The sequence below is a fragment of the Scyliorhinus canicula genome, chromosome 14, assembly GCF_902713615.1.
Source record: "Scyliorhinus canicula chromosome 14, sScyCan1.1, whole genome shotgun sequence".
NCBI classification, from domain to species: Eukaryota; Metazoa; Chordata; class Chondrichthyes; order Carcharhiniformes; family Scyliorhinidae; genus Scyliorhinus; species Scyliorhinus canicula.
Window position 1 is genome coordinate 28553155 of NC_052159.1, and position 21373 is coordinate 28574527.

Consider the following 21373-nt stretch of genomic DNA (forward strand, 5'->3'; position numbering starts at 1 on the left):
AAGTTACTGTGAAAAACCCCTAGTCGCCACATTCCGGCGCCTGTCCGGGGAGGCTGGTACAGGAATCAAACCGTGCTGCTGGCCTGCTTGGTCTGCTTTAAAAGCCAGCGATTTAGCCCAGTGAGCTAAACCAGCCCTAATGGACTCCTATGCAATTTTCTCTTACTCCGGTGCTGAATTTCGTGCTTTGGTGGTCTACATGAAATGTGTTATCATTAATGTTTAAAGTGGTTTTTTTTAAGTTTGTATATATTTAGGCTGGAATTCTGAGTCTGTTCACGCCGGCGGAACTCCCCAGTCCCGCTGCAGTGAATGGAGTTTTGGCTGAGCACCAAATTCTCCATTCTCTCGGATTGTGTCTGATTTGACAAGCCTGAACCCAAATGATATTTGAAGACACAGTCCATGATTATCTAACATTACCCATTTACAATTGAAAATTACCATGTCAACATTTGCTTTACTGTGTTAACCGTCACAATATAGTTGTAACCTCTGTCTACTAGGTAGCTCCACGAAGCCAATTCCTGATGCGCTTCTGTCCTGCAGCTATGGCACCAAATATGGCACCAAAGTACTTAATTGCTGTAAAAGTGCTTTGGGATGTCCTGTCATCATGAAAGGCACTATGTAAATGCAATTATTTCTATGGGCAGCACGGTAGCACAACGGTTAGCACTGTTCCTTGTTTTGTGTGGTCTATTCACTTAAGCCCATGGAATTTAATTGTTTTGCATGGTCACACAGATGCAGTGACTTAAAAGGGCCACTTTATATTCAACCGGTGCGGCAACATCCAGGGTGCTACACAGCTTAGAAGAAACATAGAGTGGGACTTGAACCTAGTCTTCTGACTCAGAGGCGCGAGTGCGACCAACTAAGCCACGGCTAACACTCATTTTAAATAGTTAGGTTCAAATTGGAAGATTGTATTGCTAAAGTTCCAAATGGAAGATGGATAATGACTGCAGACTATGAATTAAGTAATGTCTTCAGATAGCAGTTAATATTGAAGGGTGATACTGTTGGTTTGAAATATAATATAAATAAATTGAAATATAATAATTGGTTTGGCGGAAGGGAGTTGTAATTTCTAGCCCTGACCAGTCTCCTGTGGGCAGGGGAAAGAGAATTTTTGAGAGTCAGCAACATCTAGTGATTAACACATTGTTTAGCTAAAAAAATTAGCATTTTGATTGCCCAAATGTTCCAAAGATCTTCAAAGGAGTAAGCAAAATTGATGTCTAGGTAACCTCTTTGAGTATTCAGTGTTCCACTCACTAGGGATTTTGGAGTAAGGTGAGTAAAGAACTTGAGAAATAATTTAATGTAATGTACCAGGAGCGTCTACACTCAAAACAAATTGTTATGAAACTGCGAAGCAATTGTCCAGAAAAGCATATATATCTTAGTTTACTTGTTCTAGTTGCACTGTACAGGATGCATACTGCGAGTTATGGACTTAACAGAGGGACAGATTACCCAGCCATTGCCAACCCCCCCCCCCCCTCCCCCCCGACCTACAATGTTAAAAGTCTAATAAAAATATTTTCAAAATAAATAAATATATTTTATTCTGCTTGGTATCTAGCTTTTGACAGGCAAAATGATACAATACAAGTGAAGAAAATTTGTGATCAAAACTGCACTGTACTCTGTTCAGATTCAAGGTTGAATACTGCATGCAGGTGCAATGGTTAGCGCTGTGCTCAATTCCAGCCCCGGGCCACTGTCTGTGTGGAGATTGCACATTCTCCCCATGTCTACGTTTCACCCCCACAACACAAAGATGTGCAGGATTGGCCACGCTAAATTGTCCCTTAATTGGAAAAAGTAATTTGGTACTCTAAATTTATTTTTTAAAAGAATACTGCATGCAGTTCTGGTTGCTGAGATACAATGAAGACATTCAAGCACTCGAGGCAGCCACATGTGTCAAGGTTATGAGGAAACACTGGATAAGCCTACTTTTATTTTCAAAAACAAAATATGGGCTATCCAGGTGAAACGTTCTGAGGTCATGAACTGCTGTACATGAAAAAGTTCTTTGAGCGAAACAGGATATATTGTGGCATTATTTGATAGTATGTACTTTTACAAACTGTCATTAACTGGCATACGTTTCTAGTTGGCATGCAGACAAGCAGTTCATTCATGATCCAGTCATCTCATGAACAATGTCATTTCTGTGTTAACATTACTTGCCACATTGTTATTTTTAAATCTTTTTTTTGAAAATCTTTTTATTGGCTTTTCTCATTTATAAACAGTTGTTCCTTATGTACATTACATTTTTCTTACCTGCGCTAATTTGCTTTATTTTACAGAGAGGTTTGTTTTGTCCTTCATTTGACTAACTGTAGTATATTTTGCTGCCCTCTGGATCGGTCTATGATATCCTCTCCTTCCTCCTCCCCCTCCCCCATTGGTTTCAGCACCCTTCCTCTTCTCTCGTGGTTTCCCCATCCCCCCACCCCCGGGTTGCGCAGTCCTTTGGTGCTTCATCTTTTTTTTTTCCCTGGCTTACTCCTCATTGCTGGCTTTGAACAGGTTTCGGAACAGGCCGACGAACTGCCCCCAAGTACCCAGGAAGCCTTCCTCTGACCCTCGGATGGTGTACTTAATCTTCTCCAGGTGGAGAAATTCAAAGAGGTCAACGAGCCAGTCTGCAGCTTTGGGTGGTGCTGCTGATCGCCAGCCGAGCAGGATTCTCCGGCGTGCGATTGGGGAAGCGAAAGCAAGGGCGTTGGCCCCCTTCCCCATGTGTAGCTCTGGCTGCTCTGATACCCCGAAGATTGCCACTATTGGGCTGGCTTCACCCTCACCCCCACAACCTTGGACATTGCCTTGGAGAAGGCTGTCCAGAACCCAGCAAGCTTGGGGCAAGCCCAAAATATGTAGATGTGGTTGGCCGGGCCCCTCTGGCACCATTCACATTTGTCCTCCACCTCCGGGATTATTTTAAAATCTAACTGAAGTACCTGCATATGGGTTATCTCCACCAAAGAAGTCCCTGAAGATTTTGTTGGCATTTCCATGAAAAGTATATCCAGTTGTCCAAGCGCCAGTATCACCAAATTCAATGGGAATGCCGCCCTTCAATCCCTCCTCACCAAATTTGTCATATGTTGCTTTCTTTCTTACTGAAAAAAATAAAATTGAGAATTTCTCACACATCAATTTATCTGAATTTCTAAACTTCACTAAAATGTTAAACTGCTCAATCCTAACAAAATTACAATAAAGTTATTTGGAAGACCCAATAAGATACTCCATATGATAGATTGGGAAAGAGATATTTATTTAGTAGAATTTGTCATAGGTGCTGGTGTTTCTGCAAATGTACTATACAAATGTATTGTCACTAGTATAATGCTTGTAGCTAACAAGGTTATCATTTGCCAAAGACATTTAGGCATCAAGCAGGGTACTTCAGAATTTTATGTTTTTGACGATTGTCGGTGCGATTTAACTAAATGGAAACAAAGTCTCATAGCGAGCACGTTTAGCCGTGTACTTCCCAGCATTTGCAGCGCCGAGAAACACAGAGCTATCGAACGCTCTCCAGAACTCCTCAGTGCAGTGAGAGATCGGGACATAATTTTTAAATCTCTGGGGCCCCTGATGCAACCCCCTGACTGAAAAAGACGTGCAGGGTAGGTCGATTGGCCATGCTAAAAAAATAAATTACCCCTTAATTGGAAAAAAATAGTAAGGTACTCTACATTTTTTTTTGAAAAGGTTCACTGTTTCTGTTTCCCTCACATTTAACGGGACGCTGCTATTGTTGTCAGAGGCTGAATGAGTGAGATTTTGCTGAACAAAGGTAAAGGAATGCGTTTGGCCGAAACAGGAGTTCAATGCTGAGAAATTTGGCCTGAACATAAGAACATAAGAACTAGGAGCAGGATTAAGCCATCTGGCCCCTCGAGCCTGCTCCGCCATTCAATGAGACCATGGCTGATCTTTTGTGGACTCAGCTCCACTTTCCGGCCCGCACACCAGAACCCTTAATCCTTTTATTCTTCAAAAAACTATCTATCTTTATCTTAAAAACATTTAATGAAGGAGCCTCAACTGCTTCACTGGGCAAGGAATTCCATAGATTCACAACCCTTTGGGTGAAGAAGTTCCTCCTAAACTCAGTCCTAAATCTACTTCCCCTTATTTTGAGGCTATGTCCCCTAGTTCTGCTTTCACCCGCCAGTGGAAACAACCTGCCCGCATCTATCCTATGTATTCCCTTCATAATTTTAAATGTTTCTATAAGATCCCCCCTCATCCTTCTAAATTCCAACGAGTACAGTCCCAGTCTACTCAACCTCTCCTCTTAATCCAACCCCTTCAGCTCTGGGATTAACCTAGTGAATCTCCTCTGCACACCCTCCGGTGCCAGTATGTCCTTTCTCAAGTAAGGAGACCAAAACTGAACACAATACTCCAGGTGTGGCCTCACTAACACCTTATACAATTGCAGCATAACCTCCCTAGTCTTAAACTCCATCCCTCTAGCAATGAAGGACAAAATTCCATTTGCCTTCTTAATCACCTGTTGCACCTGTAAACCAACTTTCTGTGACTCATGCACTAGCACACCCAGGTCTCTCTGCACAGCGGCATGCTTTAATATTTTATCGTTTAAATAATAATCCCGTTTGCTGTTATTCCTACCAAAATGGATAACCTCACATTTGTCAACATTGTATTCCATCTGCCAGACCCTAGCCCATTGACTTAACCTATCCAAATCCCTCTGCAGACTTCCAGTATCCTCTGCACTTTTCGTTTTACCACTCATCTTAGTGTCATCGGAACCTATAGAACAAAGCAGATAAATGTATCCACAATATCTGTGTCCTCAGAGGATTTAAGTAGAGTGTTAAGAGTGTATTAATGAGAGATAATCAAGTTGTAAGATGCCAGCAGAAGGAGAAGGTAATTAATGGAGTTTAACATGAACTGGATTTCAGTATCTTTATTGTCACAAGTAGGCTTACATTAACACTGCAATGAAGTTACTGTGAAAAGCCCATAGTCGCCACACTACGGCGCCTGTTCGGGTACACTGAAGGAGAATTCAGAATGCCCAGTTCACCTAACAGCACGTCTTTTGGGACTTGTGGGAGAAAAAGGGAGCACCTGGAGGAAACGCACGCAGACACGGGGAGAACGTGCGCTGTGAAGCAACAGAGCTAACCACTTTGCTCTCGTGCCTTCAAGCATGCTATAGTATTTTGAATTTGTTGGTCCTTTGAATCTACCTATTTGCCCAGATTCATCAGTCAGCAGTGAAGGAACAATGCTTGCCTTTCACAACACTGACACTGCCCCACAAGGTTTTTGTGGCTTTTGAGTGTAAACTTGCTATCATCAGGATTTTAATAATCCAAGTATTGGGAGATATTAATGAAATCAATATTCAGATTTTACAAATAAGGGCATTACAAAACTACAATAATTTGTATTTTCATTTAAAACCAAATAATTCCAACATCTGAATGCATCAAGGCCAATCAAGGTATAACATTCATTTTTCCAGCTCCTAATTAGAAAGATTGAAATACTCACAATCACTTAGCACATCATAAGCTTCTGCAATTTGTAGGAATTTTTCATCTGCACATGGATCCTCACTTTTGTCTGGATGGTACTTCAGGGCCAATTTACGGTACCTACAATGGCAGGTATACATCCTCAGTATAAAGCAATAAAATTCTTCTCCCTTTCCATTTATTTCCCTGATGGTTTAATGAAAAAACGCACGGCCCATTCTCATACATGCCACCCTGCAGCACTTACAAAGGTTTCCAAAAATCTGGCACAATTTCAAAAAATTCAACAGCACAAATTACTACTGAAACATATTCCCAGGTAATAAAAACAGAAAATGTTGGAAATATTCAGCATATGTGGAGAGAGAGAGAGAGAGACCGTTAACACTTGAGGTCAATGATCCTTCATCTGAAAATATAGACTTGCAACTAAGGCCACTGCTTCAAGACGACTAAATATGTTTAATTACATTTTATGAAATTCGATCTCTGAACTTTTATCGGCGTTTTGTCATCATGATTCAGTTTGATTTCTATGAAAGGTAAAGCCCAGTGGCCTGACCAATGACATATAAAAGTAATGTGGGCACCGATATGTGGCAATCACCAGTTTGTTCTAGGGGAGCTGGGTTGGAGGGGGGGGGGGGGGGGGGGGGGGGGGGGGGCAGTGGGAAGAGATCAAGCGGTTTGGGGATTTGTTTATCGACGGCGGCTTTCCGTGTTTGGAAGAGTTGGAGGAGGAGTTTGGGTTGCCTGGTGGGAATGGGTTGCGCTACTTGCAGGTGAGGGACTTTGTGCGGAGGCAGGTTTCGACTTTCCCGCACCTACCACCCCAGGGGATACAGGATCAGGTAGTGTCGAAAATGGGAGTGGGGGAGGGGAAGGTATCAAAGATTTATAAGGAGCTGATGGACTGGGTGGAGCCCCGATAGAGGAGGTGAAGCGGAGGTGGGAGTAAGAGTTGGGTTGGGTTTGGAGTTGGAGGCTGGGTTATGGGAGGAGCCCTGAGGAGAGTCAATGCGTCCTCGTTGTTTGCCAGGCTTAGCCTGATACAATTTAAGGTGGTCCACAGGGCATAGATGACTGTGGCCTGGGTGAGCAGGTTCTTTGAAAGGGTGGAGGATAGGTGTGGGCGGTGTGCAGGTGGACCTGCAAATCATGTCCATATGTTTTGGGCATGCCCGAAGCTTAGGGGATTTTGGCAGGAGTTTGCTGACGTCAGATGTACTGAAGGCAAGGGTGGTTCAGAGTCCAGAGGTGGAGATTTATGGCGTGTCATTTTTGGTTTTGATGCACTATCAATGACCACAGAAACGAGGTTGTAGTCCGAACTGAAGGCTTTAATAGACAAGATGTTTCCCCCAGCAGCTCAGGTACAGAAAGGAAGCTGTGAGGGATACACGGGCTCTTATACCCCACCTTACTGGGCAGAGCTACCTTACAATCCTAACCAATGGGTGACTAGTGTTAATACCATTGGGCCAATGAGCAGCGAGCCTTCTCCACCAATGGTGCCTCGGCATTGCTAGGTACCGTAGTACAGTACCTCTAGTCAACTGCCACAGGTTTCTAATGCAGAATCGCAGTAGATTGAAAAATATTGGAAAATGTACCAGAAAACTGTCAAGAATCAAAATTACCTGACAACCCTGTTGCCAGACCCGTCTAACATTCAGTTTTGCACTTCAATGTTCGCATTCCCATTCGGAAATCAGGCCTAAATCAAGCTTAACTTCAATCACTCTTCTGTGTACTTGTGTTTTTTCCCAGATAATTAATCTAATAAACGTTGGGTACAGTCACAGCTTAAGCCATAAGACCATAAGACATGGGAGCAGAATTAGGCCACTCAGCCCATCGAGTCTGCTCCACCATTCAATCATGACTGATATTTTTCTCATCGCCTTCTCCCCATAACCCTTGATCCCCTTATTAATCAAGGACCTATCTTATCTCTGTCTTAAAGATACTCAGTGATTTGGCCTCCATAGCCTTCTGCAGCAAAGAGTTCCACAGATTCACCACCCTCTGGCTGAAGAAATTCCTCCTCACCTTTATTTTAAAGGATTGTCCCTTTAGTCTGAAATTGTGTACTCAGCTTCTAATTTTTCCTACAAGTGGAAACATCCTTCCTTTGATATGGGGCCCAATACTGCTCACGATACTCCAAATGGGGTCTGGCCAGAGCCTTATATAGTCTCAGAAGTACATCCCTGGTCTTGTATTCTAGCCCTCTCGACGTGAATGCTAACATTGCATTTGCCTTCCTAACTGCCGACTGAACCTTAAAAGAATTATGAACAACGACACCCAAGTCCCTTTGTGCTTCTGATTTCTAAGCATTTCCCCATTTAGAAAATAGTCTGTCCATTTCTCCTTCCAAAGTGCATAACCTCACACTTTTCCACATTGTATTTCATCTGCCACTTCTTTGCCCACTCTCCTAGCCTGTCCAAGTCCTTCTGCAGCCCACCTGCTTCCTCAATGCTACCTGTCCCTCTACAGATCTTTGTATCATCTGCAAACTTATCAACGATGCCTTCAGTTCCTTCTTCCAGATCATTAATGTATATTGTGAAAAGTTGTGATCCCAGCACGCCACTAATCACCAGCTGCCATCCCAGCACGCCACTAATCACCACTCTCTGCCTCCTGCAAGCCAGCCAATCCTCTATACATGCCAGGATCTTACCATTAACACCATGCGCACTTACCTTATTTAACAATATCCTATGTGGATGATAGGGAATTGAACTGTAGCTTCAAACTGATGCAATTTCCTCTTTTTGTTAATTTTGCATTTTTTTCTTTGTTATGTTTAATATACCAACGACGTGGCATCATAGAGTGCGCATCACAATAATCTGCAATATTTTAGGGGGTTCAGCAAAGGGTAGCCCTCACCTCTAATCTCACTCTCCAGTACCTCAATATAAGCAGCTCTGCCTCCAGTTGAGTTCAGTACTGTAGGATGACTTGTGGTACAGTGGGTAGTGTCCCTGCCTCTGAGCCAGAAGCTCTGGGTTTGTGTCCCATTCGAGGATTTGATGGTCAAGGAAGGTGTGATCATAATGCGGTCAAACAGGTTGCGTGCTACAACCTGCAAATCATTCAAAACATGCCAATGGCTGCCAGTAAGAGCGGAAGAGACTCCTGGTCAGCCACGTTTGATGTGGAGTGGCACTCCTTAAGAGATAAACCCCCGGTGACAGACAAGCGAACAAGCTATTGAAACAGACAAAAGTCTGCCTCAGTGCATGTGGTGAATGTAACATGGTAATTCACACTATATCTTTGTAAGCGCAGTAGCGTTATCCGACAACTAGGGGGAGTAGCTCTGGGAATGCTCAGGAGCTTGCACAGGGCTCCACCCTTGGCTCTGCCCATGACTCCTCCCCCTCGTGCTGCTGTAGAAATACCCTTGTCCAGAGTCAGCCTGCAGTTCACTGAGAGTTCATCAACAGGCAACAGGCTGGCTCTGTAGTAAGTAGATTAAAGCCTATATTCATATCGGAAAGCACGTGTCTGGTGAATTGATGGTTCCATCAGTGCCCCACTAGGCCTGGGACGAGAATTGGAATAAGTACTGTGAGCAGTTCTGGGAGATACACCTTAGGAAGGACAAATTGGCCTTGGTGGGAGTGCAGCGTAGTTGTCCTAAAATTATATCTGGATCTTAAGGGTTAAGCTATGAGGAGTGATTACAAAAATTCCATGGGATTTAGAAGGCAAATTCATATAATTATACAATAGTTACAGCACAGAAGGAGACAATTCGGCCCATCATAACTGTCAGCTCTCTGCAAGGGAAAATCAGCGAGTTCAACTTCCTTTCTCTTTAGTCCGGCATTCTTTTCTCCTCAGGTTCTTAGCCAATTCCCTTTTTAAAGTCAGGCAGTGCATTCCAGATCCTACCACGGTAGCACAAGTGGATAGCACTGTGGCTTCACAGCGCCAAGGTTCCAGGTTCGATTCCCCACTGGGTCACTGTCTGTGCGGAGTCTGCACATTCTCCCCGTGTCTGCGTGGGTTTCCTCCGGGTGCTCCGGTTTCCTCTCACAGTCCAAAGACGTGCAGGTTAGATGGATTGGCCACGCTAAATTGCCCTTAGTGACCAAAAAGGTTAGGAGCGGTTATTGGGATAGGGTGGAAGTGAGGGCTTAAGTGGGTCGGTGCAGACTCGATGGGCCGTATGGCCACCTTCTGCACTGTATGTTCTATGTTTTAAGAGTTGCATAACAATGTTATTCCCCATGTCGCTGGTAATTCTTTTGCTGTTCCACTTAAATTTGGTTCTTCAGCATCTTTCAATCTGTCAATGGGAACAGATTCCGCTTTGTCTAAACCCTTCATGATTTTGAACACTTCTCTCAAATCTCCTGTCAGCCTTCTCTTCTCCATGGAGAACAGTCCCAGCTTCTCAAGCTAACCACATACTTATTCCCTCATTCCTGGAAACGTTTTCGTAAATCTTTTCTGCATCCTCTCTAAAGCCTTCACATTCTTCCTAAAGTCTTACAACATCAGATTAAAGTCCAACAGGTTTGTTCCGAATCACTAGCTTTTGGAGCACAGCTCCTTCCACAGGTGAAAGCTGTGCTCCGAAAGCTAGTGATTCGAAACAAACCTGTTGGACTTTAACCTGGTGTTGTAAGACTTCTTACTGTGCTCACCCCAGTCCAATGCCGGCATCTCTACATCATTCATCCTAAAGAAGTGTAATGTGCAGAATTGGGGGCAAAACATCAGATGAGGGTGAACTAGTGTTTAACAAAGGTTCACCATAATTTTCTTGCATTCATACTTTATTCAAGTATTTTTATTCCAAATGTTCTACTTTTTACATTTTACAACAATACAAACCCACCCAACACATTAAACCCCCACCCATACCTCTCCCTCCCTCCCTCCCTCCCCTCCACCCCTCCCTCAGCAGTCAACGGTAACCAACTCTCCAAAATGCAGAATGAACAAACTCCAACTTTTGTAGAATCCATCACTCTGTCCCCTCAGAGGAAATTTCACTTTCTCCACGGCTAAGAACTCCAGCACGTCCCCACACCACACCAAGGCCACAGGGTGGATAAGCTTACCTCCCCTCCGAAAAAGACCAGCCTGAGAGCAATCAGCGAGGCAAAGGCTAAAACATCTACCCCAACACCAGTCTGCAACACTAGCCGGTCCCAATATGGCTTCCGGGGGACCAGGCTCCACATAGACATGTAAAACCCCCGAAATGGTGCTGCAAACCGCCCTCCAAAACCTTCCCAGCCGGACAGGTGCAAAACATATGTGCATGGTTCGCAGGGCCCCTCCCACATCGTTCATCGTTGTCCTCCACCCCCTCAAACAGCAGGCTCATCCTTCACTTTGTAAGGTATGCTCTGTTACCACCTTCAGTTGCATCAACCCCAGCCTCGCACACAAAGTCGAGGCATTCATCCTTCGCAGCACCTCACACCACAATCCCCCCTCTAGCGCCACACCCAGCTCTTCTTCCCACTTAGCCTTAACCCGCTCCATGGACCCCTTCTGCTCCAAAATCCTCCCATAGATCGCCGAGATGACGACCCCCCCGCCCCCCCCCACCTCAGCTCCTCCACCTCCAACAACGAAGAGGCGGGCACTATCGAGAATGTCCTCACAAAGTCCAGCACCTAAATGTACCGGAAACTCTCCCCAAGCCAATCCAAACTTCTCATTCAGCTTCTCCAAATTCTCAAACTGCCCTCCCAAAAGCAAATCCTTCATCTCCCTAATCCACTTCTCCTCCCATCCCCGCAACCTCGCAACCATGCTTCCCAGCTCAAATCCATGACTTCCCCTGATTGGCATCCCCCCAACCTCGCTCCCTACCTAAAATGCTGCCGAAACTGCCTCCAAATCTTCAGTATGGCCATCACCACCGGACTCACCAAATACTTCCTTGGAGCCATCAGGAAAGGTGCTGTTGCCAGCACCCGCAACCCAACCCCCCTACATGAGCCCGCCTCCATCCTTACCCACAAAGACCCAGCTTCCTATTCCATCCCTGAACCTTCTCTGCATTCACCACCCAATAATAGTACATCAGGTTCGGAAGGTCCAACACCCCACCAACCCTCTGCAGTATCACCTTCCTTCTCCTGGCCACCATCCCCACCAATACAAACAAAGAGATCAGCCTATACACCGCCTTAAAAAAAAATCTTAGGCAAAAAGACCGACAGGCACGGAAACAGGAACCAAAATCGTGGGAAAATGTTCATCTTTACTGCCTGTACCGCCATCACCACTGCCCAGGCCCCGCCCATCCGGCCGGACCGACCCCATGCTTTTGATACCATCAACCCGCACCCCTTCCAGAATCCCTCAATCAATTTCCTCTTTGATGTGACCATCAATTCACTCGAGACACGAGAGGAAGTAAACTGTGGCTTTAATAGACTTACAACTGAGCCTGCCTGCGACAAGAAGAACTGAGGGCAGACTCACAAGACCGCAGCATTTTCTACTTACGGTAGTGGGAGGGGCCATGGGCAGAGCCATGGGCAGAGCCAAGGGTGAAGCCCTGTACAAGCTCCTCATCCCCCCCTATGGGCAGAGCCGCGCAACGGCTCACAGACAGAGCCCATAAGGACACAAAGATATATAGTGTGAATTAAGGATTATACATTCACCACATTCACCCCCTGTAAAAAAATCAAGTCCGGCAAGGGTGACGGGTCTACATATTGAACCGGTCCGGTGGCCGAGTCGTCCGCTGGGATCGGCGGAGCACTGAGGTTGCAGCCTCTTTGGATGGCTGTGTGCTGACAGGCGGTGTCGATCTGAGGGTGGACTCCGGGGGTGGTTCGTTCAGAGCTTCGTTCCTGACCGGTGCAACGGGCGAAGGGGGCGTGGGGTGTAGTGTGCGGAGTACCTCGGCGGTGGTGGTGGTGGGATTGGATCCTGCACGCGCCAGGTCCCGGAGGGAAACGGTGTCCTGACGGCCGTCGGGGTGTTCTATAAAGGCGTAGTATGGGTTTGAGTGTAGCAGTAGTACCCTTTCTATTAGTGGGTCCGTTTTATGTGTCCGGACGTACTTCCGGAGGAGAACCGGGCCCGGTGTCCTCAACCAAGATGGGAGCAAAGCCCCCGTGGTAGTGCCCTAGGGAAAACAAATAATCGCTCGTGAGGGATCTGGTTAGTGGCCGTGCACATGAGGGACCTAATTGCATGGAGCGCGTCGGGAAGGACCTCCTGCCAGTGGGAGGTCGGGAGATTCCTGGACCGTAGGGTCAGTAGGAAGGTCTTCCAGACCATCGTATTCTCCCTCTCCACCTGCCCGTTCCCCCTGGGGTTATAGCTGGTAGTCCTGCTCGAGGCGATGCCCTTGTCGAGCAGGTACTGACGCAGCTCGTCGCTCATGAAGGACGAACCCGTGTCGCTGTGTACGTAGCTGGGGAAGCCGAACAGGGTGAAGACATTGTGCAGGGCTCTGATGATTGTATGGGAGGTCATATCGGGGCATGGGGCAAACGGAAAATGGGAGAATTCGTCTATGACGTTGAGGAAGTACACATTTCGTTTGGTCGAGGGGAATGGCCGTTTGAAATCGATGCTCAGGCGTTCAAAGGGCCGGGAAGCCTTTACCAGGTGGGCCTTGTCTGGTCTATAGATGTGCGGTTTGCACTCCGCGCAGATCGGGCAATCCCTGGTGATGGCTTTTACCTCCTCGGTGGAGAAAGGCAGATTTTGGGCTTTGATGTAGTGGGCGAGCCGGGTGACCCCCGGGTGGCAGAGGTCATTGTGGATAGCCTGTAATCGGTCGTCTTGCGCGCTGGCGCATGTGCCGCAGGACAGGGCATCTGGGGGCTCGTTGACCTTCCCCGGCCAATATACAATGTCATAATTATAGGTGGAGAGTTCGATCCTCCACCTCAAGATTTTGGCGTTTTTTATTTTGCCCCGCTGCGAGTTGTCGAACGTGAAGGCAACCGATCTCTGGTCGGTGATGAGGGTAAATCTCCTACCTGCGAGGTAGTGCCTCCCGTGCCGTAGGGCTTCCACAATGGCTTGAGCTTCTTTTTCGACTGAGGAGTGTCGAAGTTCCGAAGCGGAGAGGGTTCGGGAGAAGAAAGCTACTGGTCTCCCTGCCTGGTTCAGAGTGGCGGCGAGAGCGACCTCTGAGGCGTCACTCTCCACCTGAAAGGGGACGGATTCATCCACCGCCCGCATGGCGGCTTTGGCGATGTCTTCCTTGATGCAGTTGAAGGCCTGGTGGGCCTCGGCTGACAGTGGGGATAGTGGGCGGGCTTTGTCCGCATACTGGGGGACCCACTGGGCGTAATAGGAGAAAAATCCAAGGCACCTCTTGAGGGCCCTGGAACAATGAGGGAGAGGGAGTTGTAAGAGGGGGCGCATACGGTCTGGGTCAGGCCCCATGACTCCGTTTTACACAACATAGCCGAGGATGGCTAGTCTGGTTGTGCGGAAAATGCATTTCTCCTTATTGTATGTGAGATTGAGTTTCTGGGCGTTTTGGAGAAATCGGTTGAGGTTGGCGTCATGGTCCTGCTGGTCATGGCCGCAGATGGTGACGTTATCCAGGTATAGAAACGTGGCCCGCAGCCCGTACTGGTCCACCATTCGGTCCATTGCTCGTTGGAACACCAAAACCCCATTCGTGACGCCAAAGGGAACCCAGAAGAAATGGAAAAGGCGGCTATCTGCCTCGAACACCGTGTAGTGGCGGTCCTCCGGGCGGATTGGGAGCTGGTGGTATGCAGACTTCAGATCCACTGTGGAGAATATACGGTACTAGGCGATCTGGTTGACCATGTCTGCAATTCGGGGGAGGGGGTACGCATCGAGGTGCGTGAACCGGTTAATGGTCTGGCTGTAATCAACCACCATCCGGAACTTTTCCCCGGTCTTGACGACCACCACCTGAGCTCTCCAGGGGCTATTACTGGCCGCTACGACTCCCTCACGTAGGAGCCGCTGGACTTCGGCTCTAATAAATACCCTGTCCTGCAGGCTGTACCGCCTGCTGCGAGTGGCTACGGGTTTGCAGTTAGCAGTGAGATTAGCGAAGAGTGGACGGGGGTCGATTTTTAGAGTCGCTAAGCTGCATATAGTGAGAGGAGGTAGGGATCCACCGAAGCTGAGTGTGAGGCTTCTAAGATTGCATTGAAAATCGAGCCCGAGTAGGAGGGGGCCGCAGAGGTCTGGGAGTACGTACAACTGGAAATTAGAGTAGCTGGCGCCTTGTATTGTTAATGTCGCAACGGTGCGCCCTTGTATTTGAACCGAGTGCGAACCCGAGGCGAGGGAGATAGTTTGCCGTGCAGGGAAGATAGGGAGCGAACAGTGTCTTACCAGGTCTGGATGCACAAAGCTCTCGGTGCTCCCGGAGTCGAAGAGACACGGTGTCTTGTATCCGTTGACCTGAACGGACATCATCGAGCTCCTGAGGTGCTTTGGCTGCGACTGATCCAAAGTGACTGTGTTGAGTTGCGGGTAGTCGGTGGCTTGATCAGCAGTGCTGGTGTGGCCCCGTGATGACTGTCCGCGGAGGTCGTAGTCGTCGAGATGAACATCAGGTGATGGCCAAGATGGCAGCACCCGTTGATCGCACGTGGCGGGCGATGAAGAAGATGGCAACCAAGATGGCCTCCCCCGTGGATCGCACGTGGCGGGCGGCGAGGAAGATGATGCCCAAGATGGCGGCCCCCATGACTCGCAGATGGCCAGCCGCGTGAGGGAGGATTGCCAAGATGGAGGCCCCCATGAGTCGCACATGTCGGGTGGAGGCGGAGTCGGCAGACACGCTGCAACATTGCGGGGTCTGCGGGCCTGCGAGTTGGGGGAGCGATTGCTCTGGACAGCGGGAGAGTTAGATGGTTTAGATTTGGACAGGCATACCTTAGCAAAATGTCCTTATCGACCGCAGCTGCTGCAGGTGGCGTTGCGGGCCGGACAGTGCTGCCGTGGGTGTTGGGGCTGACCGCAAAAATGGCACACTGGTGCTCCATAGTGGGTGGGTGGCCGCGCGGCGCAGGCCTAGGGCAGTCTCTGGTGGGGGGTCCACGATGGGGTTGCGTGGTCTGCGGGGAACGAGTTCAAACTTTGAAACACGACCTCCATTGAGGTTGCTAGCGTTACCGTGTCCTCCAAGTTCTGGGCCCCTTTTTCAAGGAGACGCTGGCGCACGTAGTTAGACCGGACCCCTGCAACATACACATCACGGACAGCGAGTTCCATATGCTGGGAGGCAGTTACAGCCTGAAAGTTACATTCCCGTGCAAGGGCTTTTAGATCGCGCAGGTAGTCCTCTAGCGACTCTGCGGGGCACTGGCGGCGGGTAGTGAAAATATGCCGCGCGTAGACTTCATTTACAGGCCGCACGTATAGTCGGTCGAGTATAGCGAAGGCCTCGGTGTACGAGTCGGTACTATCGAGTTGCGTAGAGATGCGATGGCTCACCAGTGAGTGCAGTAGACTGAGTTTCTGCTCTTCAGTAGTAGCAGAGGTTGTCGACGCAGCCAGGTAGGCCTTGAAGCACCGAAGCCAGTGTAGAAAGATTTCCTTCGCTTCTGCAGCCTGCGGGTCGAGTTCTAGTCGATGAGGTTTGAGGGCTGATTCCATGGTGGTTTTTTAAAGTCTATTAAATTGATGTGACCATTAATTCACTCGGGACACGAGAGGAAGTAAACTGTGGCTTTAATAGACTTACAACTGAGCCTGCCTGCGACCAGAAGAACTGAGGGCAGACTCACAAGACCGCAGCATTTTATACTTCCGGTAGTGGGAGGGGCCATGGGCAGAGCCATGGGCAGAGCCAAGGGTGAAGCCCTGTACAAGCTCCTCATCTCCCCCTGTGGGCAGAGCCGCGCAATGGCTCACAGACAGAGCCCACAAGGACACAATGATATATAGTGTGAATTAAGGATTATACATTCACCGCACTCTTACAAACACTTGGCCCAGTATCGGTCCCCTACCCCCACCATTCACACCTCCCAGGTCCATCGAAACCTGCTCGACCAGGCTCCAACGACTGCAGCCCCTCCAGCCACCACACTCCCGTTCATCAGCCAACCTTGTTTGCTAGCATGGTGACCCCTGCCAGAGCGCCCCCTTTCTCCCCATCACACTCTCAGCAACCCTGCCCCTCATGCCCAAAAGCCCTCCAACCCCCCCACACCCACACTCCCACCAACTCCAATACCCCCCGCCCCCGTCACACCACCAAAGTGGGGAGACAACGTCCTCTAAACAAAGCAAAAACACATCCATGAGAAGAAACAAGAACACATGTGAACCCCCCCCCCCCCCCCCCCCCCCCCCATTGAAGAAAAAAACAATCCAGGAAAAAAGCTCAAAAGAAAAAACATTCCCAGTCCACACCATCAAAGTCAAGATCCCAACTCTCATCTCAGTCCCAGTTCTTCAGACTTAATGAACGCCTCCGCCATCTCAAAATAAAAGTCCTTCGAGTTGTGAGTCACTCTCAGCTCGCAGGGTAGACCACTCCGAACCTCACGCCGCTGCTGTACAATGCCGCCTTCACCTATCCAAAGTCCGCCCGTCTTCTCGCCAGCTCCGCCGTCAGATCTTGGAACTTATGCTAATGCCTTCCCACTTCAGCTTTGCCCAGCTCAAAACCTTCTCCTTCACATGGTAACTGTGGAAGCAGACTATGACCACCCTTGGTGGCTCATTTGTTCCAGGCTTTGGCTGGAGTGACCAATGTGCCCTGTCCAGCTCATAGATGGGGGGCTCTTCCCTCTCTCGCATCAACATGGTGAACATGTTCGCAAAATACCCAGTCGGCCTCCTGCCCTCCACGTCCTTGGGCAGACCCACGATCTTCAAATTTTGTCTCCTCCACCTGTTCTCCAGGTTCTCCACATTGGCTCTTAGCCCTTTATTGACCTCCGCCACCCTCCACAGCTCCTCGCCCATCAAGGTGAACGAGTCGCTGTGTTGCAACATTGCCTCCTCCACCCCCTTCATCGTCTCTCCTTGCTCCTGCACCTCAACCAACATCTTTTTTTTTTTAAATAATTTTTATTGAAAATTTTGTATTTATACAACAACAAACAGTAATGAAAATAGCCACGGTCTCTAACAATAACAGTCATAACATCCCCAGAACCGTAACAGCTCATACACTGAACCCCCCCCCACCCCCCCAACCCCAATGACCAACAAAATAAATTAACAACAAATTAAATTAACAACATATTAAATTGAATAACCGTAGAACAAATAGATAACACCCCCCTCTCTCCCCCCCCCCTCCCCCCCGGGTTGCTGCTGCTACTGACCCATTTCCCTATCTCTGAGCCAGAAAGTCCAAGAAAGGCTGCCACCGTTTATAGAACCCTTGTACTGATCCTCTCAGGGCAAATTTGACCCTTTCCAGTTTGATAAACCCCGCCATGTCACTGATCCAGGTCTCCACGCTTGGGGGCCTCGCATCCTTCCACTGCAGCAAGATCCGCCGCCGGGCTACTAGGGACGCAAAGGCCAAAACACCGGCCTCTTTCGCCTCCTGCACTCCCGGCTCCGCCGCAACCCCAAAGATCGCGAGTCCCCAGCCCGGTTTGACCCTGGATCCAACCACCCTCGACACCGTCCTCGCTACCCCCTGCCAAAATTCCTCCAGTGCCGGGCATGCCCAGGACATATGGGCATGGTTCGCAGGACTCCCCAAACACCTGAAACACCTATCTTTGCCCCCAAAGAACCTACTCATCCGAGTCCCGGACATGTGGACCCGGTGCAGCACCTTAAATTGAATGAGACTAAGCCTCGCACATGAAGAGGAAGAGTTAACCCTCTCCAAGGCATCCGCCCAAGTCCCGTCCTCCATCTGCTCCCCTAATTCCCCTTCCCACTTAGCCTTCAGCTCCTCCAGTGACGCCTCCTCCCCCTCCTGTATTACCTTATAAATGTCAGACACCTTCCCATCCCCGACCCACACCCCCGAAAGCACCCTGTCCCTTGCCCCCCGCGAGGGCAGCAAAGGAAATCCCTCCACCTGCCGCCTAGCAAACGCCTTTACCTGCAAGTACCTGAACGTGTTCCCTGGGGGGAGCCCGAATTTCTCTTCCAATTCCCCCAGGCTCGCAAACCTCCCGCCCATAAACAGGTCCCCCAATTTCCTAATGCCCACCCTGTACCACTCCCTAAATCCCCCGTCGATGTTACCCGGGACGAACCGATGATTCCCCCTTAATGGAGCCTCCACCTGTGCCGCCTCCACTGCCCCCATATTTTTAGGGTCGCCGCCACCACCGGGCTCGTGGTATACCTTGTGGGAGGGAGCGGCAACGGCACTGTTACCAGGGCCCCCAGGCTCGTGCCTCCACAAGACGCCATCTCCATCCTTTTCCATGCCCCCTCCCCCCCCCCCCCCATCTCTACCTCGCTCCAGAAAGACCCTCTTCACTCTCGGAGTCCCAAGCACCCACACAAAGCTCAAAATGCTACTAGTCATCCTCCTGAAAAAGGCCCTGGGGATGAAGATGGGCAGGCACTGAAACAGGAACAAGAACCTCGGGAGCACCGTCATTTTGACGGACTGCACCCTCCCCACCAACGACAGTGGCAGCATATCCCATCTTTTAAATTCCTCCTCCATCTGCTCCACAAGCCTGGTGAAATTGAGCTTGTGAAGAGTCCCCGAGCTCCTGGCCACCTGCACCCCCAGGTACCTGAAACTCTTCCCTGCCCTCTTAAACGGGAGCCTTCCAATTCCCTCCTCTTGGTCCCCCGGGAGCACCACAAACACCTCACTCCTGCCCAGATTCAGTTTATAGCCTGAAAAGGCCCCAAACTCAGCCAACAGCTCCATCACTCAACCAACATCTTCATTAACACAATCTTTATCTGGGCTAGCGCCTCCTCCAACCATTCTTTCAGCTTCCTTTGAAGTACCTCTAAATGTTTGGCCTTTCAAACTCCCTGACACCATCTTGGTCAGAGTCTCAACCTGACTAACCAGCCCACGCCATCTTTCCTCCTGTTGGACTCACAGCAACTCTTGCCGGCGGGACTTTCACTCGCCCTCTTCTTTCCCTGACCTTTCTTCCAGAACTTCGACATTCCACAGACTCCTTATAACTTCCTGCTAATCCAAAAAGTACCCTGCGATTGGGCATAAAGACCCAAAAAACAAAGATTCTTGCAGGAACCAATGCAACCTCCACCTATGTGGGCGGCACTGTAGCACAGTGGTTAGCACTGTTGCTTCACAGCGCCAGGGTCCCAGGTTCGATTCCCGGCTTGGGTCATTGTAAGTGCGGAGTCTACACGTTCTCCCCGTGTCTGCATGGGTTTCCTCCTAATGTTACGGTTTCCTCCCATAAGTCCCGAAAGACGTGCTGTTAGGTAATTTGGACATTCTGAATTCTCCCTCAGTGTACCCGAACAGATGCCGGATTGTGGCGACTAGGGGAGTTTCACAGCAACCTCATTACAGCGTTAATGTAAGCCGACTTGTGGCAATAAAGATTATTGGGCAGCACGGTAGCATAGTGGTTAGCACAGTTGCTTCACAGCTCCAGGATCTCAGGTTCGATTCCCGGCTTGGGTCACTGTCCGTGTGGAGTCTGTGTGAAGTTCTCCCCATGTGCGTGGGTTTCCTCTGGGTGCTTTAGTTTCCTCCCACAGTGCAAAGATGGGCAGTTTGGATGGAGTGACCATTCTAAATTGCCCTTAGTGTCCAAAAAGGTTAGGTTGGGTTACGGGGATAAAGGGCTCAAGATAAAGAGCGTGGGGCTCAAGTAGGGTGCTCTTTCCAAGGGCCGGTGCAGACTCAATTGGCTGAATGGTCTCTTTCTGCACTGTACATTCTATGATTATTAATATGGGAAGTCTTGCAATCTCATATTTCATTTTAATCACTTTCTCAACCTTTCTTACCACATCTGGTCAAAGTTTTTAAGATAGTATGATAGATAGAATGAAACTATTTCCATTGCTGGGGTGTCTCGGTCTGGGAGCATAGTGTAAAACCAGAACTTTAAGGAGTGAGATTAGGAAACTACACATAAAGAACTTTTGAGAGAACTTTGGAACTCTGTCCTACGAAGGACAATCCATGTGAGACCATGGATAAAATGTATATCTGGGATTTTTAGATTTTTGATTACCAGGGGGTATTAGAGGATATGGGGCAAAGCAACAACATAACTTCCAGTCAACACTGACCAAATGCAACAGGAGATCCAAATCGTTCAATATTGAAAGGGGATAGAATTTTAATTTTTATTCCCGGGAAAACTAAACTTATAAAAGTTGTAAGAACGGGGAATGCAGCAGGGTGCATTGGGTTACATTTGGAAGCTGGGCAGGTAAAATTAGCCCGACTGTGTTGAATTGAAGGAGCGGGTTTCAGGGAAGGATCACTCACGCTTTCTTGACATCCGCATCGGTTGCGTTCCTAATGATGCCCAGGAGGGTGTAGTAATCCTGACCCATCTTCTGTTCAGCAGCTTCACGCTGTATCAGGCTCAAAGGAGGCTCCCTCTCCTCACTGCCCCACTGCGGGACTCCGTTGCTGCGGCAACCGCCGGACCCGCAAGATGGCGGCAGAGGCGACTGCGATCGCCATGGTTACCGGCGCGTGGTCTTCTGGGAATGGGAGTCCTTGTGGAGGATTATTCTGTGCAGTTTGGTGAAGAGTTTATCCCTTTATTTAAAAAAAAACACACAGCTATCCGTGTTTTTCAAATGACTTCATAAATTTGTAATTTATTTTTAAAACACGTTTCGCAAAACGAAAATATCAGTGTGTTTTATTATTTTGGTACTTTATTTCTTTCAGGGCATGTGAGTGTTGAAAA

At 48.6% G+C, this 21373-nt stretch overlaps 1 protein-coding gene across 3 annotated transcripts in view; it reads right to left on the reverse strand.

Annotated features, from left to right (window-relative positions):
• Window positions 1-21106, reverse strand: part of dnajb13 (DnaJ heat shock protein family (Hsp40) member B13) — a 134610-nt gene extending 113504 nt beyond the window's left edge. For 2 of the 3 annotated variants that reach the window (XM_038818935.1, XM_038818934.1), the window contains exons 1-3: window positions 20941-21106; window positions 5569-5672; window positions 2982-3143 (exon numbers count right to left, since the gene is read on the reverse strand). In XM_038818935.1, the coding sequence (XP_038674863.1) occupies window positions 2982-3143; window positions 5569-5672; window positions 20941-21008 (334 nt within the window). In that variant the 5' untranslated portion in view covers window positions 21009-21106. The remainder of the gene's footprint in view (window positions 1-2981; window positions 3144-5568; window positions 5673-20940) is intronic. The other variant, XM_038818936.1, reaches the window with a different exon arrangement.
• Between the last annotated feature and the right edge of the window lie 267 nt (window positions 21107-21373).